The 20,015-nt window shown below is 40.6% G+C and overlaps 4 protein-coding genes across 6 annotated transcripts in view; all 4 read right to left on the reverse strand.

The window, feature by feature from the left end:
* Positions 1–69: 69 nt before the first annotated feature.
* On the reverse strand, positions 70–4,915 carry gclm (glutamate-cysteine ligase, modifier subunit). The gene is made up of 7 exons (XM_027001293.3): positions 4,578–4,915; positions 3,728–3,793; positions 2,580–2,664; positions 2,436–2,492; positions 1,908–2,110; positions 1,619–1,733; positions 70–1,318 (listed from the first exon to the last, which is right to left on the reverse strand). The coding sequence occupies exons 1-7, from the start codon at positions 4,698–4,700 to the stop codon at positions 1,149–1,151; spliced, it is 819 nt and encodes a 272-aa protein (XP_026857094.1). The 5' UTR covers positions 4,701–4,915; the 3' UTR covers positions 70–1,148.
* Positions 4,916–5,313: 398 nt separating this feature from the next.
* Positions 5,314–11,668, reverse strand: slc5a9 (solute carrier family 5 member 9). Of its 2 annotated transcripts, none has more exons than XM_027001346.3 (13): positions 11,331–11,668; positions 11,065–11,136; positions 10,583–10,687; positions 10,279–10,443; positions 10,078–10,183; positions 9,922–10,002; positions 9,236–9,441; positions 8,717–8,852; positions 8,487–8,594; positions 8,033–8,183; positions 7,231–7,399; positions 6,671–6,886; positions 5,314–6,488 (listed from the first exon to the last, which is right to left on the reverse strand). In XM_027001346.3, exons 1-13 carry the CDS (start codon positions 11,457–11,459, stop codon positions 6,156–6,158), a joined length of 1,977 nt encoding a protein of 658 aa, XP_026857147.2. In that variant the 5' UTR covers positions 11,460–11,668; the 3' UTR covers positions 5,314–6,155. The 2 variants fall into 2 exon arrangements, with proteins under 2 accessions (XP_026857147.2, XP_081563725.1); XM_081707599.1 differs by having other exon boundaries at positions 11,261–11,668.
* A 134-nt stretch (positions 11,669–11,802) lies between these two features.
* mrpl55 (mitochondrial ribosomal protein L55) lies at positions 11,803–14,518 on the reverse strand. 2 transcript variants are annotated; one of them, XM_081707600.1, is made up of 4 exons: positions 14,335–14,518; positions 13,682–13,795; positions 12,248–12,449; positions 11,803–12,093 (listed from the first exon to the last, which is right to left on the reverse strand). In XM_081707600.1, the coding sequence occupies exons 1-4, from the start codon at positions 14,382–14,384 to the stop codon at positions 11,947–11,949; spliced, it is 513 nt and encodes a 170-aa protein (XP_081563726.1). In that variant the 5' UTR covers positions 14,385–14,518; the 3' UTR covers positions 11,803–11,946. The 2 variants fall into 2 exon arrangements, with proteins under 2 accessions (XP_081563726.1, XP_026857148.2); XM_027001347.3 differs by lacking the exon at positions 13,682–13,795.
* A 109-nt stretch (positions 14,519–14,627) lies between these two features.
* The window catches only part of paox1 (polyamine oxidase (exo-N4-amino) 1), a 6,283-nt gene continuing 895 nt past the window's right edge, over positions 14,628–20,015 (reverse strand). The window contains exons 2-8 of the mRNA XM_027001348.3: positions 20,005–20,015; positions 19,261–19,681; positions 18,574–18,767; positions 17,818–18,067; positions 17,555–17,667; positions 17,205–17,362; positions 14,628–15,097 (exon numbers count right to left, since the gene is read on the reverse strand). The exon at positions 20,005–20,015 is cut by the window's right edge and continues 139 nt beyond it. Coding sequence (XP_026857149.2) covers positions 14,912–15,097; positions 17,205–17,362; positions 17,555–17,667; positions 17,818–18,067; positions 18,574–18,767; positions 19,261–19,681; positions 20,005–20,015 — 1,333 coding nt within the window. The 3' untranslated portion in view covers positions 14,628–14,911. The remainder of the gene's footprint in view (positions 15,098–17,204; positions 17,363–17,554; positions 17,668–17,817; positions 18,068–18,573; positions 18,768–19,260; positions 19,682–20,004) is intronic.

Here is a 20,015-nt window from a genome sequence, read left to right on the forward strand (position 1 = left end):
CATGGAGCGCAAGTTTATACCCGTTTTACACTGCCACATATTTCACAACGCAGAATAAAAAAACAAAAGCAGAGTCGCCATTTTATTTTAGATTTATAAACTCAATTAAAAACATTCTACATAGGAACCGGGAGGAAAGAAATTGCATGTACAGTACTGAGTTTTCTGGATCCAAATATTTAAACGGTAGCCATAATTAATAAATAATCATAAGCAAAAATATATATATTTCAGACAATCAACTTGATACTCGAATGCAAATCCTTAAAATGTGTAATTTTCCAGTGTTCCTATTTACAATAAACGCACACATCATGTCATGCATGTTTACAGCATGTCTCTAGTTTTCCATTAAATATTTTTCTCACAACTGAGACACACATTTACCTAGGCCAGGTGCAACATTGAAATATCAAAAGGTACAAGTGATAAGCATATTACATATTTTAAGGGTAGCAAATGACAAAGCAACAGCAGGGAATTTTAGGTAAACAGAAAATGTGAAAATATCTAATCATCCATAAAAATTCATTTTAGTAAACTCAGTAATTAATCATTTCTGTATATGGTCTTTAGTGGTGTTCTCCACTGCCACTGGGTAAGTGCTGGTGGATCCCACAAGAAAACCACATCAAATTTGCTTTACCTCAGAATTAATTTTTGCCCTTCCAGACACATCTACACATTTCTCATGTGGAATCTCCTTTAATACCACTAAAAGTACTATTCATCTTCTGTAGTATCAATGTAGTGTTTATACTTAATTTCTGCTTTTAGCAGACCCATGGTAAATCAGAAAATTACTGACCAAAAAAAATGAGAAAAGAGGCACTTTACCACATTTGCGCATAGTCTGTTGAACATGTTAGTTAGCTATCGGCGACATTAAGTAAAATGTAAAATTGTTAACATGGCCCAGACTGCAGTGGACTAGGTCAGAATACAAAGGTTTAATATTCTGTTCATGTCTAAGCATCAGTGCTCATCACAGCATGTTTTGTGGTCAGCTGAATTTAATTACCACCATAGTGAATAGGAATGGAAATCCAGATCAAAAGTTCATTTCGCCTAAATTTTGAGTAGCAAGCTAAAAATCCTTGCATTCTGTTAATTCCGTATTATTAGGTTTTTGTCCACTCCAGAAGATCCTACTGGGTGTCCTTCCTTGCATGAACAAGGTAACCTTTGGCCTTGATGATGCCTCGACTCTTGACAATTATGGAGTAACGCAAGACCCACTCCAGCTTCCAGTCTGCCACATGCAGGTCTCTGCTACTCTCCTTCACAGCCTCCTGAAAGCCTGCCGCACCGATCAGCTCTACACACAAACATTGTTAGTCAGTCTCACACAAGACAGTTGACACTAAGCCATGATCACCGAAGGAACTGTAGGTTTACACCTATGACGTAACTGTGGCATCGGCACTTGAAAAATAAATCCACCACTCTAATGTATGTCAGAGGAATTTTTAACTGCTAGTTCCGAAAACACAATACTAAAAACAACCTTAAAATGTCTCGTTTAATACTTTTATCCAAATTCCCTTGACATAATGCCAGTTTTAAAAACAGTACGTTCTTATCTAGGTAATATTCTTAAGATAAGCTGGGTGAGCACCTTTGGAGTCATTGTGTGTCAGCAACTGGATGTCGAACTCTTTCGCAAATGCAGTGAGGTCTGGAGGCATTACACAGCAAGAGGCCAGGTTCACCTGGTTACTACTGGGCTTAACCTTAACAAGAGAGTAAGCATACATTAAAAACTCAAATAACCACAGTATCTCATAAGTTAGCAATAGCCAATAATGACAAATTATATACACCCTTCTCCCTAGTCTTTCAACATCAGCGTCATGAAGTTCTAGTGACAGCGGGGTCTGTATCCGAGACACTGTGGACACTCCTACCTGTGCCCAGTTGTACAGCTGCTCAAGCAGAGTCTTGTCCAGGTCCGAGGTTCCGATGGCAGCGACTTTCTGACTCTGAACAAGAGTCTCCAGCTCTGCCCACATGGGCTGCAGGTGAGCGAGTGAGAGACCCTCTCCCTCAGGCAGCGGGGGAGAGGCAATAATCACAGAGTCGAGCTGAGACACGCCCAATGACACACACACTGAATGAGAGAGGGAGGAGCATACACCATCAGTCCATATACCTTCATTATAATTCAGCTAATAACACAGAAATTCCAACACGAATGATAAAGTAGCTCAAAGAGCATTAGCAAGTGTTATTTTTATGGCCACAGTATCTCATCAAGTTGCTCAAGTGAGTGGAAAGTCTTCTAGATCTACTACCCAAGAGTCACATTTATCAGTGTTTAAGGGTAAAAGCTGATATCTATAAAAGTATCCTTGAGTCTGAGAAAGGTGCTATATAGATAGATAGATAGAAATGTAATGATTATAAATAAACAGCTGTTGATGGCTGTCACTCACCCATGTCCACAGCATTTCTAATGGATGAACAGTCAGACTCACTAAGAAACAGCTTGACTGTAGAGAGACGAAAATAGCACATGATGACAATAGCATTGTAAAATGAGTTTATTCTTTCAAAGGTCAAGAACGACCATTACTTACCAGACACTTTCAGTTCTTCCCTTTCCTCCGGTGTGATGAGCTCTGTATTCTCCGGGATCGTGCAATCCAGAATGGTGGGCAATTCCTAGTAAATACAGACCAAACATTGAACAATAAGACAGTAAGCACCGTATAACTTGCATGTCTCAACAAATATCTTCCCAGGATTCTGAATTAATTTAGACAAAACAAAAATGCTTTAAACACTTGGATGAATTTAGCTCAATGCTTAAGTTGACTTGTAATCAGAAGGTTGCTGGTTCAAACCCCACCACTGTTGGCCCCCTGAGCAAGACCCTTAACCCTAAATTGCTCAAGTTGTACTCAGTCATAATTGTAAGGTGCTTTGGATAAAAGTGTCAGCTAAATCTAAGTATAAAAATATTGTATGTAAAGCAATTTTAATTGCTGCAATGTAAAGGGCTATATAAACAAACAAACTTGCCCTGCCTATGACTGCTCAAACAAAAAGTATGTTTCTTCAGACGTTGTCACATACCCTCATGTATGTGCCTGTTTAGAATGACCCCAGATAGCAGATGATTTAGGGGACAATTACGGCAATGGCAAGTGTATGGCCAAACTGTAGCAGCCACAGTTGAAGTTTGTCACAGTATTTGAACCACTGTAACAAACTGGGGCAATGTGTGGTCCAAATCCAACCCTACCATGTGAAATGTTTAGCAAAACTGGCCCAATGGCCACATTGAAGGTGTGGCTATGTTTCGGCATCTAGATTCGGAAGAAGTCAACGCAGTCATTCCAAGGGGGAATGTGGGCTGGATGAAAGTAGTAAATGTGGGCCAAAACTGGGCCACCACTCATTTGCAATTTGGGACAGGTCAGACGCATCATATTCAGCAGAAATGAGCAATCTTTCCCTCAAAGGGTCCATGTGGCTGCTGGTTTTCTTTCTTTCCAAGCTGGAGCAACACCTGATTTCACTGGTTAATCAGCTAAAGTCAGTCTTCAAACAATTGCTTAGTTGACTACAACCTACTGTCCAAAAGACAGACGGTTTACAATTCTCATTCACACCTTTTGAAGTACTGTCTTTATTTCTTAGAAACAAGCAAACTCCACCTCATTGTTTGACTTTGTCTACAGTCTGGTTGCGTGCGTGTGTGGGAAGGAGTGCAAACACTTACTGGTTCAAGTGTTGGAGGTATTGTCGCAAACCACTCACTAAGTGTTACTTTGATACAGTCTTGAAGCTGAGGATGAAACGATAAGATATTCAAACATGCCAATGTTACAGAACAACATTTTAATGTTACGTACCTATACGATTATATACAGTAAAGTCTCAGCGTTGGGAACCAACTACAAGCGACTGCCATACTGCACCTGACAAGAAAGTTGAACGCCTGCGCCACACTCGCCCGACAGGATTTACACAAACTGAACAAATACTAGTTTTAAAATGTGATTATGTCCGCTTCGTACAGCAACTGTCTTTCTTTTTTTTCCTTTTTAAGTCACGTGTTTTCCCAAACCTAATTAAATTAGACATTTGATATGCAATTAAATATACGCTCATACGGAGTCATGTAAAACGTGGTTACATTCGGACCTCGCAATATGCTCCTTAACCAACTACGTTAGCTAACTTAGCTAACAGCACTTAACATACTGGTCAGATACCAGTACGATGCTAACCAACGAGATAGCTAGCTAACGCTACATATCCAACTCGGCTAGGTTAGATACTTCTGAACTGATGATTAAACTCAGTATTCTGCATCACATATCAATCCGGTCACTGGGAAAAGTTATGTCCAGCACCTACCGCCAGCTAGTTAACTCTTACTAATATGCTAGATGATGGATATGTAAAGCAGCTTCCTTAGCTAAGCTAGCTGGCTGGCGTGCTCCTTTACCATTCCCTTAATGGTGATCGTTTCCAAGGGCTGTGGAAGACAATAATCTAGATGAGGTCGCACATGGAGGAATGTATGCCACGGAGAAGTTAACATAGAGATCAACAAGCTTGGCTACCTCCTCACTTGGCGAAGATGGACATTTCTTCTTGAGCCGGTTACGGTTCACTAAATTGCCCGTGTGCAGCTTCAGAGTTGTTGCATTGTCGATTAACAACTTCGCGGTGACATGAGGCTCCATCTTCCGCAGCGTTAGACTAAAATAAGAGAACAGCCGGAGTGTCTTTTAGGTGGTAACGTTAAAATTCACGTCACCTTTCCGCTCATATGAACAGCGAGACCTGCACGGATCGCTGCGGCTCTACCGGGTTGCCATGACCTCACGTTTACAGGCTGCGGTGGTTCATTCACTGGAGTATCACAGCAACGCGTGTATCCACAGCCTGGCCCCCACTGGTTAGACTGGGTGGGCTGGGAAAACTGGTCTGGAGTCCAAACCCTTCCACAGTCTATCACTGAAAGTGTATTGTATTGACCGTGGTCACCATGACGTTGCATATTCAAGAAAACTGAATATTAAAACCAGACTGTTACCGCGATGTAGTACGTCAGCAAAAATCAGTCAAGAAGCATAGATCATACTTCGTTAATTTACGATATAAGCATTGTGCTTAAGAAACATTTTCAAAACAAGCTCTGAAACTGCTAGCTACAGTGTTACAGACGACGTTTTCATACAAAATGTAACCTTTATCTTATTAGGTTACATTTGATCGTTGAAGAAAACGCACACATTAGTTCCCTTAACTAATATTATTTTGTACACCATTAATAAACCATGAACTTCTGCTTTAATAAACTATAATGTAAACAAATTAATTACAATTATTTACATTTTCCTAACTCAAAGGAAAACAAGTGGTTTTCCTTCTTATCACCATACAATCTTTACCATGTAAACCTTTTAGTAACAACCTTTTTTCTTCTTCTTCCCAACTATTGACAAGTGTATTTATTTGCCCATGGACAGTATGGGGAATGTTGACCTAATACAGGAGTTAATTACTATGTTAATACTATTTTCAACTTGTAAATTACATTAGGTAAGGAAAACCTAATGTAAACTTACCTATTATTAAAAACATCATAACACTATTTTTAGTAAACAGCCAAATACTATACAGGTCTGTTCATGACCTAAATATGGTTAGGTTAAATTAAAAAATATATATTTAAAGTATACCTAAAGTAAATTTCAAAAAGGTGATTAATTATTAATTAAAATAAGCTCCATTGACCTCAACAGTAAACTAACTGTAAAGAAAGTTACTCTATAAAAACATAATATAAATGTTTACTTTTTAAGAAATGTCAGCCACATCGTTTGTAGCTACACAGAAGCAGCAAAAGACAAAAGGAGAATCCTCCTGGTTCTTTTTCAGCAGACAAGCATCTGTCTTTCAGTAAGAGCATCTGTATTTGCAGGATAATTAAAGCCAAATACCAGCAAAGAAGGTTGAACAGTCATTAATGCCTATTCCTAACAAATGAGATATAAGTTATATTTATTAAATTGCATGCATTTTACCAATCTTGATTTATAAATAGCTTTAAAATCATGGCTTAAAATGTATAAAATAACACAAAACCCTTGATGTGGCAGGTATTCGCCATATATTTCCAAAGCATTCTGACGTCAAGCAAAGTAGCCCCAAAGAAAGACGTTGACTGTAAGCAAAATGAGGGCATTGACATTGCAAACGTTCCTCCAGATGGGCTCCTCCTCAATGCTGGACAGCTTCTTCTCCAGTGCCTGCTGCTCCTCGCTGCTCAGCTGCGGTCGGGAGCCTTCGGATAACCCACACAGCCACATGCCCGCGCGCCTCCAGCACGCGGGCCTGTCCCTCCTCTGCTCGGAGCCCAGAGCCGCAGAGTCGGGGTTCATGGGTGTTGACAGGCACGCCCAGGGATCGTACAGCTCCACACGAGGCTGTTGGCTGTGTCTTGTCCACCAGGTTAGACGTACCAGCTGTGGAGGGAGTCGAGTTCGTCATTACGAACATAAAAGTCAGCTGCAAGTAAACAAATGTGACCGATGGACATTAGAGTAAAATGTACAGGATTCTGGAATCAATTTTACACGGTATGAAATTGCTAGGGGAAAGGTGTAAAATGTGTGTGTGTGTGAGGATGAGACAGAGGGAGCTTTACATGTTGCTCTGGAATGGGGTCAGTACAGAGGCTCACTGCAGTGATGATCAGGGTCGTCAGGGCGAGCAGTATAAGAGCAAAGTAGAGGTAGTGCACGTCCTTCAGCAGGGTGGGTCGCGGGTCCTCCTCACCACACGAAGGTGTGCCATAGGCAAACTCCATCACCATACGAACCACTCCCACCACCAGGCCCACCATTAGACCCCAGAATGCACCCTGCAGGTTGGACAGATAAAGGTACTGAGGGAAGGTTGTTCAAGTGGGATGCTTGTGATATTTCATTTAGAAAAACACAGTCAAACAAATGGGAGATTTACTGTTTCAGTCAGTAGATGTAAAAAAAACAGAAACAGCAGTATAGGTTAACATAATGTATTTTTACAGTGATTTAGAACTGATTGAACACAAGGTGAGGAATGAAAAAATTGGGGAGCATCGATAAAAACAATTTCAACACTAACCCACAATTATTTTTGTCATAATCATTAGCCTAATTAAGACAAAGCACAATAATCGGACGACACTATCAGTTCACTGATCAGTGCTGAAGGACATCATACATGCTCATTCACTCGACTCCAGAAGATGGCCATAAGGAACACTGCAGTGATGGGAGGAGCCAAGTAGCTGGTGATGGCCTGAATGTAGTCAAACAGCTGCCCACTATTGGCTGACTGGATGACTGGAATCCACAAGATGCTCAGAACCACCAACACTAAAATGAAGACCCTGTGGATGCAAGCGCAGCAGGCTCTTGAGACAGGGAAGAAAGAGGTGGTCTTGGTGCTGGAGAAATAATATATGTAACCAAATCAATTTTAAAAGATTAGCTGAACAGAAAACATTTAAAATGTCATTGTGATATGACTCATTTTTATATACTATAAAACTATTTGTAGTTCATATTTTTAAAAAACAATATATGCTGATAATGTAATAAAGTACTTAGCTGACCAGAATGGCAGCATATTTAAGCACCTAGAGTCTCCAAGGCACCCTATTAAGAAACACCCTGAGTAATAAAAATAATGTATTATTTAATACAATAACATAATAAGGTAGGGACTGATACTAACAGTTATCCCATATTTACACTACAACGCCCCTATCACCACAGCCTGTTTTGTTTTTTCCTTTTTCATTGTTGATATTTTCATATGGTTCACAGGAAGCTCAATAAAGCTCCATTTAATTGCTTCTCTCTTCCTCATCTGATGCAAACTGCTTACACAAAAGGTCTTTCCGGAGGCGGGACCCAGCACGCGCACACGCACGCGCGTCACGCGCCAGCAGTCGGAGCAGACGCCTCCCCTCGTCAGCACCGCTCTGACTCTGGTGCCCGCGGCGCGAGCGGGTCCGTACCTGCCCACTACCATCAGCTCCCGCTCAGAGGCCTGGCGCCGCACCCGCTGCCAGATGTCCATGGTGAAGAGGGTGCTGCTGCTGTTGAAGATGGAGGTGAGGGAGGACATCAGGGCCGCCATCACCACCGCAATCATCAGCCCTCGCATTCCTGCAAGGCATGGAGGGAAAAGAGAAGAATACAAGGAACGAGAGAGAGAGAGAGAGAGAGATCTATTTGAAAAGTTATTTGAGTTGAAGTGGAATTTCAAACTCCCAATCTCTGAGTTACTTGCATTATGATAACATCTGTTCAGATCAACATACTCAAAACCTTCAGTAATGTGTAAAATTTTATTACTGCCAAACGACATTGTTTTCAGTGTGTGTGTGTGTGTGTGTGTGTTTAATCTGCTGTTTATACTTATGTTTTTAGACATTCTGAAAGATGGAGAAGGGCATGAGGCAGTCTCACCTACTGGCATCAGCTCCACCACTAGCTTAGGGTAGGCAATGTTAGAACAGCCAACAGTAGCACCACAGATCTTTAAGCACTGATCAGGTTCCACACACCCCACCTCATCTGTCGCACGCAGACACACAGCCAGATGTTTCAGTACATTTTTTTAAAAGTAACATCTTGACAAGAGTCAACACCTACTATGATTTTCAGCAGTTTGTGAGATGCAAGGTGATTAGACATGCCTGGGTAGAGTGCTCTGCTGATCATGCCTGGCATGACAATGAAGAACATGGGCAGGATCTTCAGGTAACCTCCCAGCACCGAGCCTCCTTTGGCATGTGACAGGTTTTTGGCAGACAGGGACCTCTGCACTATCACCTGCAGATTGCAGCAGAAACAGAAGCACAGGAGTAAAAACGAACAGCCCCCTCAGCACCAACTGTGCACAGTGAGCAAGCTTCATTATCAGGTGAGTGCAGCTCGAAGCATTCATTTGCAGGGCTTTGGGCTACATTTGCACATCATTTGTATATTTTCAAATAATTCAAACTAGATTTCACATTTAAAAGGGGGGGGGGGGGGGAAATGCAATTTAAACTTTAGTATAAAATAAGCCAAGGCCCTTGATCTGAAACAGGCACTTAATGAATGCACCTAATTTACTAATAAGGGCTTTATCTCACCAGCACGTAATAGCCTGTCGTTCTTAGTCTTTCATATAAGACCCAGTTTCACATGGTGACGGATGGTGCGGAGATCACCTGGTCAGTGCACCACACCCACATGGCTAGCACAGTGAGTCCGAAGAGCAGGCCCGGCCAGGGCAGGTCTCCCGTCACTGGGTCCCGGAAGATGTGGAAGGCATCAGGCCGAGGGAGGTGGCACGTAGTGTTAGGGACAGTGACATTAGGCACGGCTTTCCCATACTGCTCCAGTAGGCCCTCATACCAGCCTACTTTATTAAACGCTGGCAGGGGATGAATGCACCATGGTGCAAGTTAGGACAATAGTGTAAAGAGCCTTCATACCAGTTTTAGTGTAAAAACAGCATGCTACTTTGGGAATTATATCAGAGGTTTATATACAAATTGCACTGAATTAACTCATTTACATGTTTATAAAGTTTGACATCTAAAAAATGCTTTTGGAGTTTTGTAGATAGGATTAATTCTATTATCTGCAGTTTTAATGACGGTCATTCTAACTCCAGCTTTTGGTTCATTTGGACACAGCTCTCCTCTGTTTAATTAGATTTGTACCCAATATTCAGCCTGTTTCTCTTATATGGGAATTACCCATTTTTCTATTGCCACAGAAAACACAATATCATTCAATTACTTTCCTCCCCGATTTTAAAAGTATTGTAAATTCCTGTGCTGGTGAAATACATGTTACCGAATGCCATAAAGGGGAAAAATAGCATTATAAGGTTAAAAAGTAATTTTACCTATGAACATAAGAACGAATGCTCCCACTACCATAATGACCGTCTGTAATGCATCAGTGTAGATTACTGCTGTCAACCCACCTGCAATACAACATCAGCAGTTAGAGGATCACCTGCAGCTGATGCACCAGCAGTGTCACTGTGACGTGTTCTTACCTGCTATAGTATAGAGCGCTGTGACTGCAAGCAGTACTACCGTGGAGAGGTACAGGTCCCATCCCAGAGACACCTGAATGAACAAAGCTCCAGAGAAAATGTCTGTCTGCAAAGGGTAAAACGAGAACGTGAGAGTCCCTAGACTCAGAAGTGCCACTGGGTACTTCGTATTTATTAGAGGTATGCACTTAGGATTCCTACTGATATCTTGGTGAAGATGTAGAGAATGAGAGACAGCACACTCATGTAGATTCGAATGCGCTGGCCACCGAACCTCTTCCTCAGGTATTCGGGCATGGTGACTACTCCAGCAGCAATGTACACGGGCACAAAGATCCAGCCCAGGGCAATGAGGACCCACGCTGCCTAGAGTTAACGTAGTGCACAGTGCCAGTGTTTTTTCCAACTAGGATGAATTGAGGCTGTCTAAGACACCTGTAGCTACTAATATGACAGCAGTGTGGAATAAGTGAAAATCTTCAACATCTGGAACAGCTGGACTCACATTCCATTCGAATCCCCCCACAGCAATTCCTCCTGCTGCTCCAGTCCCTGCTAATCCAATGAACAGGCCACTGCCCACATTACTGGACATCAAAGATGCGCCAATCTATCAGAGCCGAACACACCGCAACAGTCCAATTCTCAGAAAACATTCAAATACAGATCACTATAAAAAGGATTTTTAACCGAGCAAAGGGATTCTATGCACTTCATCTGCTCCCTTTCAGTAAAACAGCCTAAACACAGGATTATTTTAACCAATATTCCAACATGTGCAGTTTTCTTATCAGTATCCAACTAGAGCTGAATGCCAAGAAATTGTGTTATCTCCAGTTCTAAAATATCTTTCTTCCTGATGGGCATACTTAAGTGAGCAATGCAACTGAAAGATTTCCTTGTACATGTATGCAGTAGTCAGATGTTTAAATATTTGTACAGATGCAGTACATCAACACAAATGAGCAAAAGGCAGCAAAAACTTACTGGCCACCATGTCATGGACCTGCCTGCTAAGAAATATCCTCCAATGGTACCCCGGTTGGCCCTGAATGATGACTTTAAAAACACAGGAATACACACAACTGAGCATGAAACTGCCATGAATGAAAATCTAAACATGTCTAAACATTAAAACATATGAAATGCGTTGAAAGGAATTCAAAAACATGAATCAACACACCTGCCTCCTTAATCTCACTCTCTCTCGCAAAGAATCAATTTATTAAGTTTTATTAAGTTTATTAACCTACCCATATCCCTACTGCCAGCACAAACACAAAATAGACCACAACCACTACGATATCAGCGACCTCCAAGGTAAACCTTCCATTTGTCCCAGGTTCCACTGTGCTCGTCACAAGCTCAGGTGCAGAAGTCATTTTTTAAAGTGTTACAGAAAAGAGTGTGAACTTTGAGGCTAGTGCTAATTTGGTCAATCATTAGAGAAGTTGTTATCAAAAAATGTTGAGAACTCACCTCACTGGTTATACATAAACCGGAAACATGGCTGAAAACACATCACATGGGGATGTGCTGTATTAAAGAGAGTTACCAGCCTGACTGCCATATGAGATGTGCTGAAAGTAATTCTCTAGCTCCCATATTTTTAAAAAAGAGCACGATCAATATTCTAAATTAATACATGCTGTAGCAGCATCATTTTATCTGCATATCAACAATCTACTGTCTAAATTAAGTAAAAAAGATAGGTCCACATCTATGCATATAGCAAAAACCTTTAATGACAGGATGCTAAACAAACAAAAAGCAAAAATCAACAGTTGTTTTGTAAAGATTCTTTACATCTGAAATTTAAATATTTAAGTTCTCTGAGGGAGCCTTTTAACACTTTAACTTCAGGAGCGTTCACGTTTTCTTCCAGAACTTGCTGTAGTCGTCCGCTTTAAAGTCATCCTCAAAGTCCTCCTTCAGCACAACCACCCCCTTGCTATCCCGCTTCCTCATCCTAGCTTTCCTCTCCTTCTCTGAGAGTGCGCTAATATCCACAGGCATCTGAAGGGTTAAAAACACAGACAGGGTCAATTCTGTCCTCACACTCACTGATATATTCTAAAAGGAAAAAATGGCTGACAGTGACAGTGACAATATTTATTCATGTTCCTAAAAATGAAAAGGGTACTGGCAATATTTAAAACAATATACTAACCATTATTATTCTTCTAGGCTCCTTATATCTGATACTGATGGTGGACCCGTCTGGACGTACCAGCAGGACTGGGTACATGCGTTCATATCTCTGTCTGCCAAAACGCACCACAGACGTTCTGTTGGAGCCTGACTGAGTGTGTGTGCTGTGAAACGAGGACACAGCAAGTAGACACCTCTGGGAGACCACTTCATGAAGACTCCTAATGTTAAGGAAAGACACTTAAAGATCTGATATCCAGGGAAAAGACCTGAAATATCTGCACCATTTCTTCAGGGAAAATGTACTTCATATCTTTGTCTTCCATAGTGATGCAGTTATGCTAGGTCAAATTTGACAGGTAATTTAAGTTCTTGAGGATATGATAAGTAGGTATGCAGAAAGCACTGTGAGAACTCTATAAAATGTAATAGTTCTTGTGCAAAACTCAGGAAAAGCAGTTGTGTGAAAATATATACATCATTAAATATACTGTACTCTTTAAACTTAATTAAATCTAAATTTAAATCAACTTAAACCCCCCTACATAAACACCTAGGTTATATAGGCCAGAATTGCCAAAAGTATTTGCACACCCATCCAAATCACTGAATTCAGGTATTCCAATCACTTCCATGGCCACATGTGTATAAAACCAAGCACCTAGGCATGCTGACTGCTTCAACAAACATTTGTGAAAGAAAGGATTACTCTCAGGAGCTCAGTGAATTCCAGCATAGTACCATGATAGGATGCCACCTGTGCAACAAGTCCAGTCGTGAAATTTCCTTGCTACTAAATATTACACAGTCAACTCTCAGTGGTATTATAACAAAGTGGAAGCAATTGAGAACAACAGCAACTCAACCACAGAGTGGTAGGCCACGTAAAATGACAGACCGGGATCAGCGGATGCTGAGATGCATAGTGCACAGAGGTCACCAACTTTCTGCAGTCTCAATCGCTACAGACCTCCAAACTTCATGTGGCCTTCAGATTAGCTCAAGAACAGTGTGTAATGAGCTTCATGGAATGGGTTTCCATGGCTAAGCAGCTGCATCCAAGCCTTACATCACCAAGCACAATGCAGCACGTTGGATGCAGTGGACTCTAGAGCAGAAGAGACGTGTTCCCTGGAGTGATGAATCACACTTTTCCGTCTGGCAATCCGATGGACGCATCTGGGTTTGGCAATTGCCAGGAGAACGGTACTTGTTTGGGGGGGGGGGGGGTTATGGTGTGAGGTTGTTTCTCAGGAGTTGGGCTCAGCCCATTTAGTTCCAGTGTAAGGAACTTTAGCATACCAAGATCATTTGAACAATTTCATGGTCCCCAATTTGTGGGAACAGTTTGGGGATGGCCCCTTCTGGTTCCAACATGATTGCGCACCAGTGCACAAAACGAGGTCCATTAAGATATGGATGAGCGAGTTTGGTGTGGAAGTACTTGACTGGCCTGCACAGAGTCCTGACCTCAACCCAATAGAACACCTTCTGGGATGAATTAGAGCTGAGGCTGCAAGCCAGGGCTTCTCGGCCAACATCAGTGTCTGACCTCACGTAAGCACTTCTGGAAAAATGGTCAGAAATTCCCATAAACACACTCCTAAACCTTGTGGAAAGCCTTCCCTGAAGAGTTGAAGCTGTTACAGCTGCAAAGGGTGGGCCGACATAATATTAAACCCTATGTCTTAAGACTGGGATGTCACTCAAGTGCAAAGGCAGACGAGCGAATACTTTTGGCAATATAGTGTATGTGAATAAAATCCAGAAAAACACTACTTTAGTTGTAAAAACAGATAACGATGTCAGGCAAACTAAAACGTACATGTCAAACGACTTATTTCAGAATAGGATTAATTTCAAAGTAAACTATTTATTTACAGCTAGCGTTAGCTACTGCTAAATCTCATTGTTTCATTGTAGGTTACGTGTAAGGAGCCATTAACCGTAACCCTTGAGAATTTAAGAAGCAGTCAACAGTGAGATGCAATTTATTCTCGCCTTCGCTGTCAAGGTAATGAAGTACAAACACGTTATCTAGCGCTAACTAGCTAGCGCAGTCGTGCTAGGCTAACAACACGGTACAGTTAGTGTATTGTTACTCACCTAAACATACCGCAGCGATATGTCCATATTTTACTTAGAGCCATATTCATAACATTAAACGCGTGTGTCCCAGACGATTATAGCTACCTAGATAAACTGTGAAGACTGGATACTGAAAAGGTCACTATTTAGCTAACGCTAGCTAGCAGAGGTACAATGTGGTTTCCGAAATTATTCCCGTCTAGAAACGTCACATGATAATGTGGCCTAGCAACTCTATAAAATAATGCGTTTTCAGGCGATACTATTCGCGGAAAATTAATAACAAGTAAAATTAACAAAGATTTGCTTAGAATATTTATATCCCTTTATTTTTGTTGCAACGCCACAAGCTGTTCAGCAAATTTACATATCTCATCTAGTAATGACAATGATCAAGCAAATGTAACTATTTAAAGCTATGCCTCAATACAATATTATTATATAATTGCATAATTCACCAATTACATCTGAAATTCAATGCGTCTTACATAACTTTAAAAAATCTAAACATTCTTACACACACACATAAAAAAGAGTAAAATGATTTATTGGTTGGTTGGTTTAAGATTAAGCACCATGTCTTCCAGCACCAGTGTTACTGGGGGACGTGACAGACTCCCAGGTCTTTTTTTACTGTGTCACAGTGACCAGCAGGGGGCGCTGTCCTATCATACTGCCTTGCGAGTCTCTCTGCTTCTCTGTGTCCTGACATCAGAGCTCCTTGCACTGTGCTGTATAGAGTCTTCATGGTTGCCTCTCCAGCAAACAACACCTGTAGAGCCTAACACAAAAATAAACTAATTCTATTCAAATTGTCACCGACATGACTAGAAGGAAAATTAGGACATTTTTTTATTTTTCTTGAGTGCATATTTGCAAACAAAAATTACCATTACATGTGTTATAATGACTAACATTGTTTTTTAAAAATGTCTACTCAGACAGGATAACTATGTTTCTGAAAACAGTCTGAAAATATTTTGAAAATGTTATATAGATAGATGGAGAGAGAGTTTTTTTCTTCTTCTTTGAATTTCCTAATTCATAATTCCTTTGCTTCCACAACTAGCAATGAAAACAGAAATTCCACCAATATCCATTAGTATTAAAATGCCTTGTCACTGGAAGCAACAAATCCTTTATTGTGATTGTCCAAAGTTGTTCAACAAACCAATCAGCAAGCTGTGTCTTGGTTTCTCCAAAGTAAAGCTGATTACATCTCTTGCAACTCCTACATGAGGAAGATTGGGTGATGACAATTGATCATTTCAGTACCACAATTATCTGAATGGTCATTTATCTCACTCTTGAGATTAGTGGAGGATCCTTAAAAAGTGTATGAAGTCTCTGCATCATCCTGTAGAATTCTACAGCATTTAATTGTAATATTGGCCACTGTTATGTTTGTAGGATGATAAATGAGAACCAAAGGAAATCTTATCTTAGCAGTAGATTGTTTATAGGTCAGTGCATCCTGACCTATTAACAGATAACACGAACAGATAAAACACGCGCAAAAGCATCATCTAAAACTTCCTTAGGAAAACGGTTATGAAAATATTCATACTGTTCTCTACTTCTCTGATGGGAGTCTTCATTCTCACTGCAGAAAGTGCTTAAGTCTGTGTCTGAGTAAGGGATGGAGTTTTCACAGGCGTTGGAATGTGAAGAAGTGTACCGCAACTAAGAATGAGAATCTATAGGGTTGCAATAGATAATATAGACTCATGTGAAACATCTTAAACGGCCCTCATGCCAGGATGCACTATATGTATATTCTACAGCTGGGTGGAAGTAAGGATGGGGGAAGAGAGAGAAAAAAAAAAAAAATCAACAGTTGGGAGTTCAAGCATATAACAGCAGTACAAACATGTCATCATTGTAGCTCAGAAATACTAAGGGTACATGTCCAGTATATTGCTCAAAAAATGTTTCTCAACAAATACTAACTTCTGTTCTTTTTGAGTAGTACTGGGAGTCAAAGGTGAAGGCGGTTCAGAGTTAACACGAGTTCCAACTGTCTTAAGAGAATATCTGTGGGAGGACTCTTCTCAGATCTTGTATCAAGAAAATGCTTTAAATGCTTCAAGCCACCTTCATTAGGGAAGACTCTGTTTTTGTAGCATATTTGTAGCACATTTTAGGTATTCAAGGACTTGCAGAAAGGGTAAAGTCTAACATATGTAGGTAAGGACTGAACAATTGGTTGAAAAAGGTCATCCAGAAACTGTCATATTATATCTGTTGGGCAGGAACAAGCAGATACAGTAGGACATCAGGATTATTGTCCTTTAGGGAGAAGATGGAAACCGATACAGCAAGTATTAGGAAGGTATTCTGCTGAACTGGCATGTGAATGGAAGGCTGAGGCTGGAGGGATGTCAGAGCTGTTCTACCTATAAAAGCTGGTATCAAAAAAACTGGAGTGATCACTTCTTCCTTGTAAAGGTCTTTTCTCCAAATGACAACAACTCCATCCTCATCAGCTGGTTTAATAACAATGTCACTTCAGTGGTTTACACGTTTAAGTGCAGAGTATTTTCTTCCTTTGGTAAATTAGTTTTTTTGTAGGCTTGCTGAAATTTAGGTTACCAATTTCTCTTTCATAGATAATAAAAAATAGTGCTTCAAATTCCCCTGCAGGTGGTGTTCATGAAGACATGAAGAAGGCTGAGTTACATTTAGATAAATCAAATTTTCCACTATTGGTATTATGTGGGTACAGAGTATCCTGGTCATTTTTATTAAAATAAGCATGTAAACTCAAATGCCAGAAAATATCTTTAGTGTTAGACTGAAAATAGATGTAGGCTTTGTAGTTGTGTGTGTAAAGAAAATAAATAAATAAATAATATTGTGTGTAATATATATAAATGCGCAACTTCTACCTTGCTGGGGTTCTTTGTGCCCACCAAAGGTTGTGCAAGGATATCCATGACTTTCCCATCTATACCAACAGGGATGAAAGTATAAGAACCACGGATGAAGCTGTTACTACACCACTGTGTGCATAGAACTGTCCGAGGTGGAGGAATAGTTGGATTTCCTAGAGAGAGAGAGAGAGAGAGAGAGAGAGAGAGAGAGAGAGAGAGAGAGAGAGAGAGAGAGAGAGAGAGAGAGAGAGAGAGAGAGAGAGACTGGTGTATTTTAAGGTATTTAATGTGTGTTCTGATGTATTTTAATCAGCAAGCTGTCAAACAGCCGTTTAAAGTTGAATGGTGGTGCTTTGCTGATGTACTAGTAAAGAGCCTGAGATGCTCAGTGATGGCACTGGATAATTCTTCTTCTCTCATAGTTTCAACAAGATCGGCTACGTCTCCAGGGCACCAAGCAATCAGAATATTACCAAACCTAAAAAACACACACATTCACAGCAGTACAAATTTCTCTCTTAAAATCAACGTCATTTTAAATGTTAAAGGTAGAATTTCTTAAAGAATATAGGTGGCATTACAAATGATTCCTCATCATCATTGTCTTATAGTTCAACACAGCAGTTACTTTTCCTTAGGCCTCATGACGGTGAACAGCTGCAGGTATCTCAGCCACTCAGCTCGACTGGTGGATATTGATGCAACATTGTCATTGTCCCAAATAAGACTAATACTCCTGACATCACTGGCCCAGAATGCTTGCTCATATTCCAAAAAGATCTTGGCAATGTTTCCAAAACATAGTTTCTCAATCACCTCCATTTTCTCCGATGAGAGACTTGGGCTAAAGAAAGTAGCTGCTCGAGCTTTTAGGCAGCCTGTGAGAAATAAAAATGATTTGTAAGTCTGTGCAGAATACAGTGTGTTGCAACGTATCCTTTCAGAACATTGCACAAAAGCATGTGTGGGCAATATGATCATATATCATCATTACAATAATTTACACCCCAATATGTTAATGTGAACATATTACAAGGATAGTGCTTCAAAAGCAGTGACCAGCTGCGTGTTTCCTAAAAAATAAACATTTACAACAATTTACAGAGATTATGTAAACACCAACCCATGGTGTCAGACTGCCACACTGCTATAGCAATATAGAGCTGATTCGATATTAGCCATTATCCAATTTATCTTATCTAAGATAAATGAAATATCAAACCACATATTGGGCATTGTGAAGATCTCTTCTACACTACAAGATTCAGATGAATTAATTATCATTCTTGCCATAGCAACAGACCACAGTTGGTAACTTAAATTATGAAATTCAGACACATTTTGTGAACTATACATACTGTTATCTGGGAACTGAACAACTCACCTAGAGAGATGGTGAGGATTGCATGATCTGCCAGAATCTCCTCTCCATCTTCACACACCACACGTACAGGGTACCCCCGGCCCTCCATGTCAGAGAAAGACCCGTCCCACTCGATCTTACCAACTGCTTTATTCAGCAGTAATCGCTCCTTGGGGAGGTCCTCCACCAGGTTTTCCACCATTTGAAACATAAGCCTGAGAAAGGAAAACATATTTAAAAAATAAATAAATCAACTAAGGCACAAAATAATAATTAGATTTTTTTTTTCAATGTTTGAATTATTTTTTTTATTTATTTGAAGCACATTGTAGGTGTACAGTTAGAGTTGTCATTGGTTTTATCCATCCACTAATTCATCATCAATGTCTAGGAACTCTGCTGAGTTTGGCCATCCAAAATCCAGCAGGAGACTTTAACGTGTAAAAGCTCCGGCATCACTGCGACACCCACTACTATCTGCTATACCACTACCATGTCATTGTCAATGATGGGATCAGAATTGCCAGCTACCCACAAAATAATCTAGCCAGCAATGGTCCTGTGGTCAGAAACTAACCAACTAATGGTCCTGTGGTCAGAAACTAGTGATGAAGGGCAACTGTGTGGCTGACAAACTGAACCTAAAAAATACAAGATAGGTGCAGTGATGGAGTGTCTAATAAAGCAGGTTGTTGCTGTACAACATACCCCTCCACATTGAGGTCATCCCCCATGTTGATGTAATACTGCCATGAAGCTAAAGAGATCTTGTGAAGGTCTGAGGCTCCAGTATCAACCAGAAGGTCTTTTCCAACCAAGGCAAGGATACTCTGGACATCCTTCTCATCATCTTGCCAGCTCTCGGCGACAGCGTGAGCTTCCTCTGCAAAGTGCTCTCCTATGCTTTTCTCCGTGCTAGAACCACGATGGCGAATGATTCTCTCGCCAGCCGCATAGACACGTTCAGCGAAATCCTCGTTGACTTTGTGTTCGTTGTTTCTGTGAAATGTGCTTTTGCCCTCTTCAGGCACTTGGTTGAGAAGGCTATACTTTTTAAATAGACAGTAAACTGGATTTTCTGCAGATGCACCGTGAATGTACTGTGCTCCGCTGTCAACCCATGCGTTGCCTGTGCAAAACAAACAAATGCAGAAGACGTTCCAAAACAACAGGCCAGGTCCCTAAAACAGTGCCAAATGAGATTCCATATTCATTGCTTTTATGCTGTTCGTTTTTATCTTTTGCACATAGCTGAACTAAAATAGCTCATCACGTGCAGGCTGTTCATGCACAATATAAGAAGTGAAACCCACTTCGTGCGCACGCGATCATGTGCTCAGTATATTGTTATAATATCCACTTGCCCAACGCCGAATTATTTTTTTTTGTGTGTGATATATGCTCTGTGTATATGCTATTGTGTATGCTCTGAATGCATGACGTGGACTTCACCTATATTTGTT

This window comes from Electrophorus electricus, chromosome 25, assembly GCF_041902795.1.
Source record: "Electrophorus electricus isolate QZ-2024a chromosome 25, ASM4190279v1, whole genome shotgun sequence".
NCBI classification, from domain to species: domain Eukaryota; kingdom Metazoa; phylum Chordata; class Actinopteri; order Gymnotiformes; family Gymnotidae; genus Electrophorus; species Electrophorus electricus.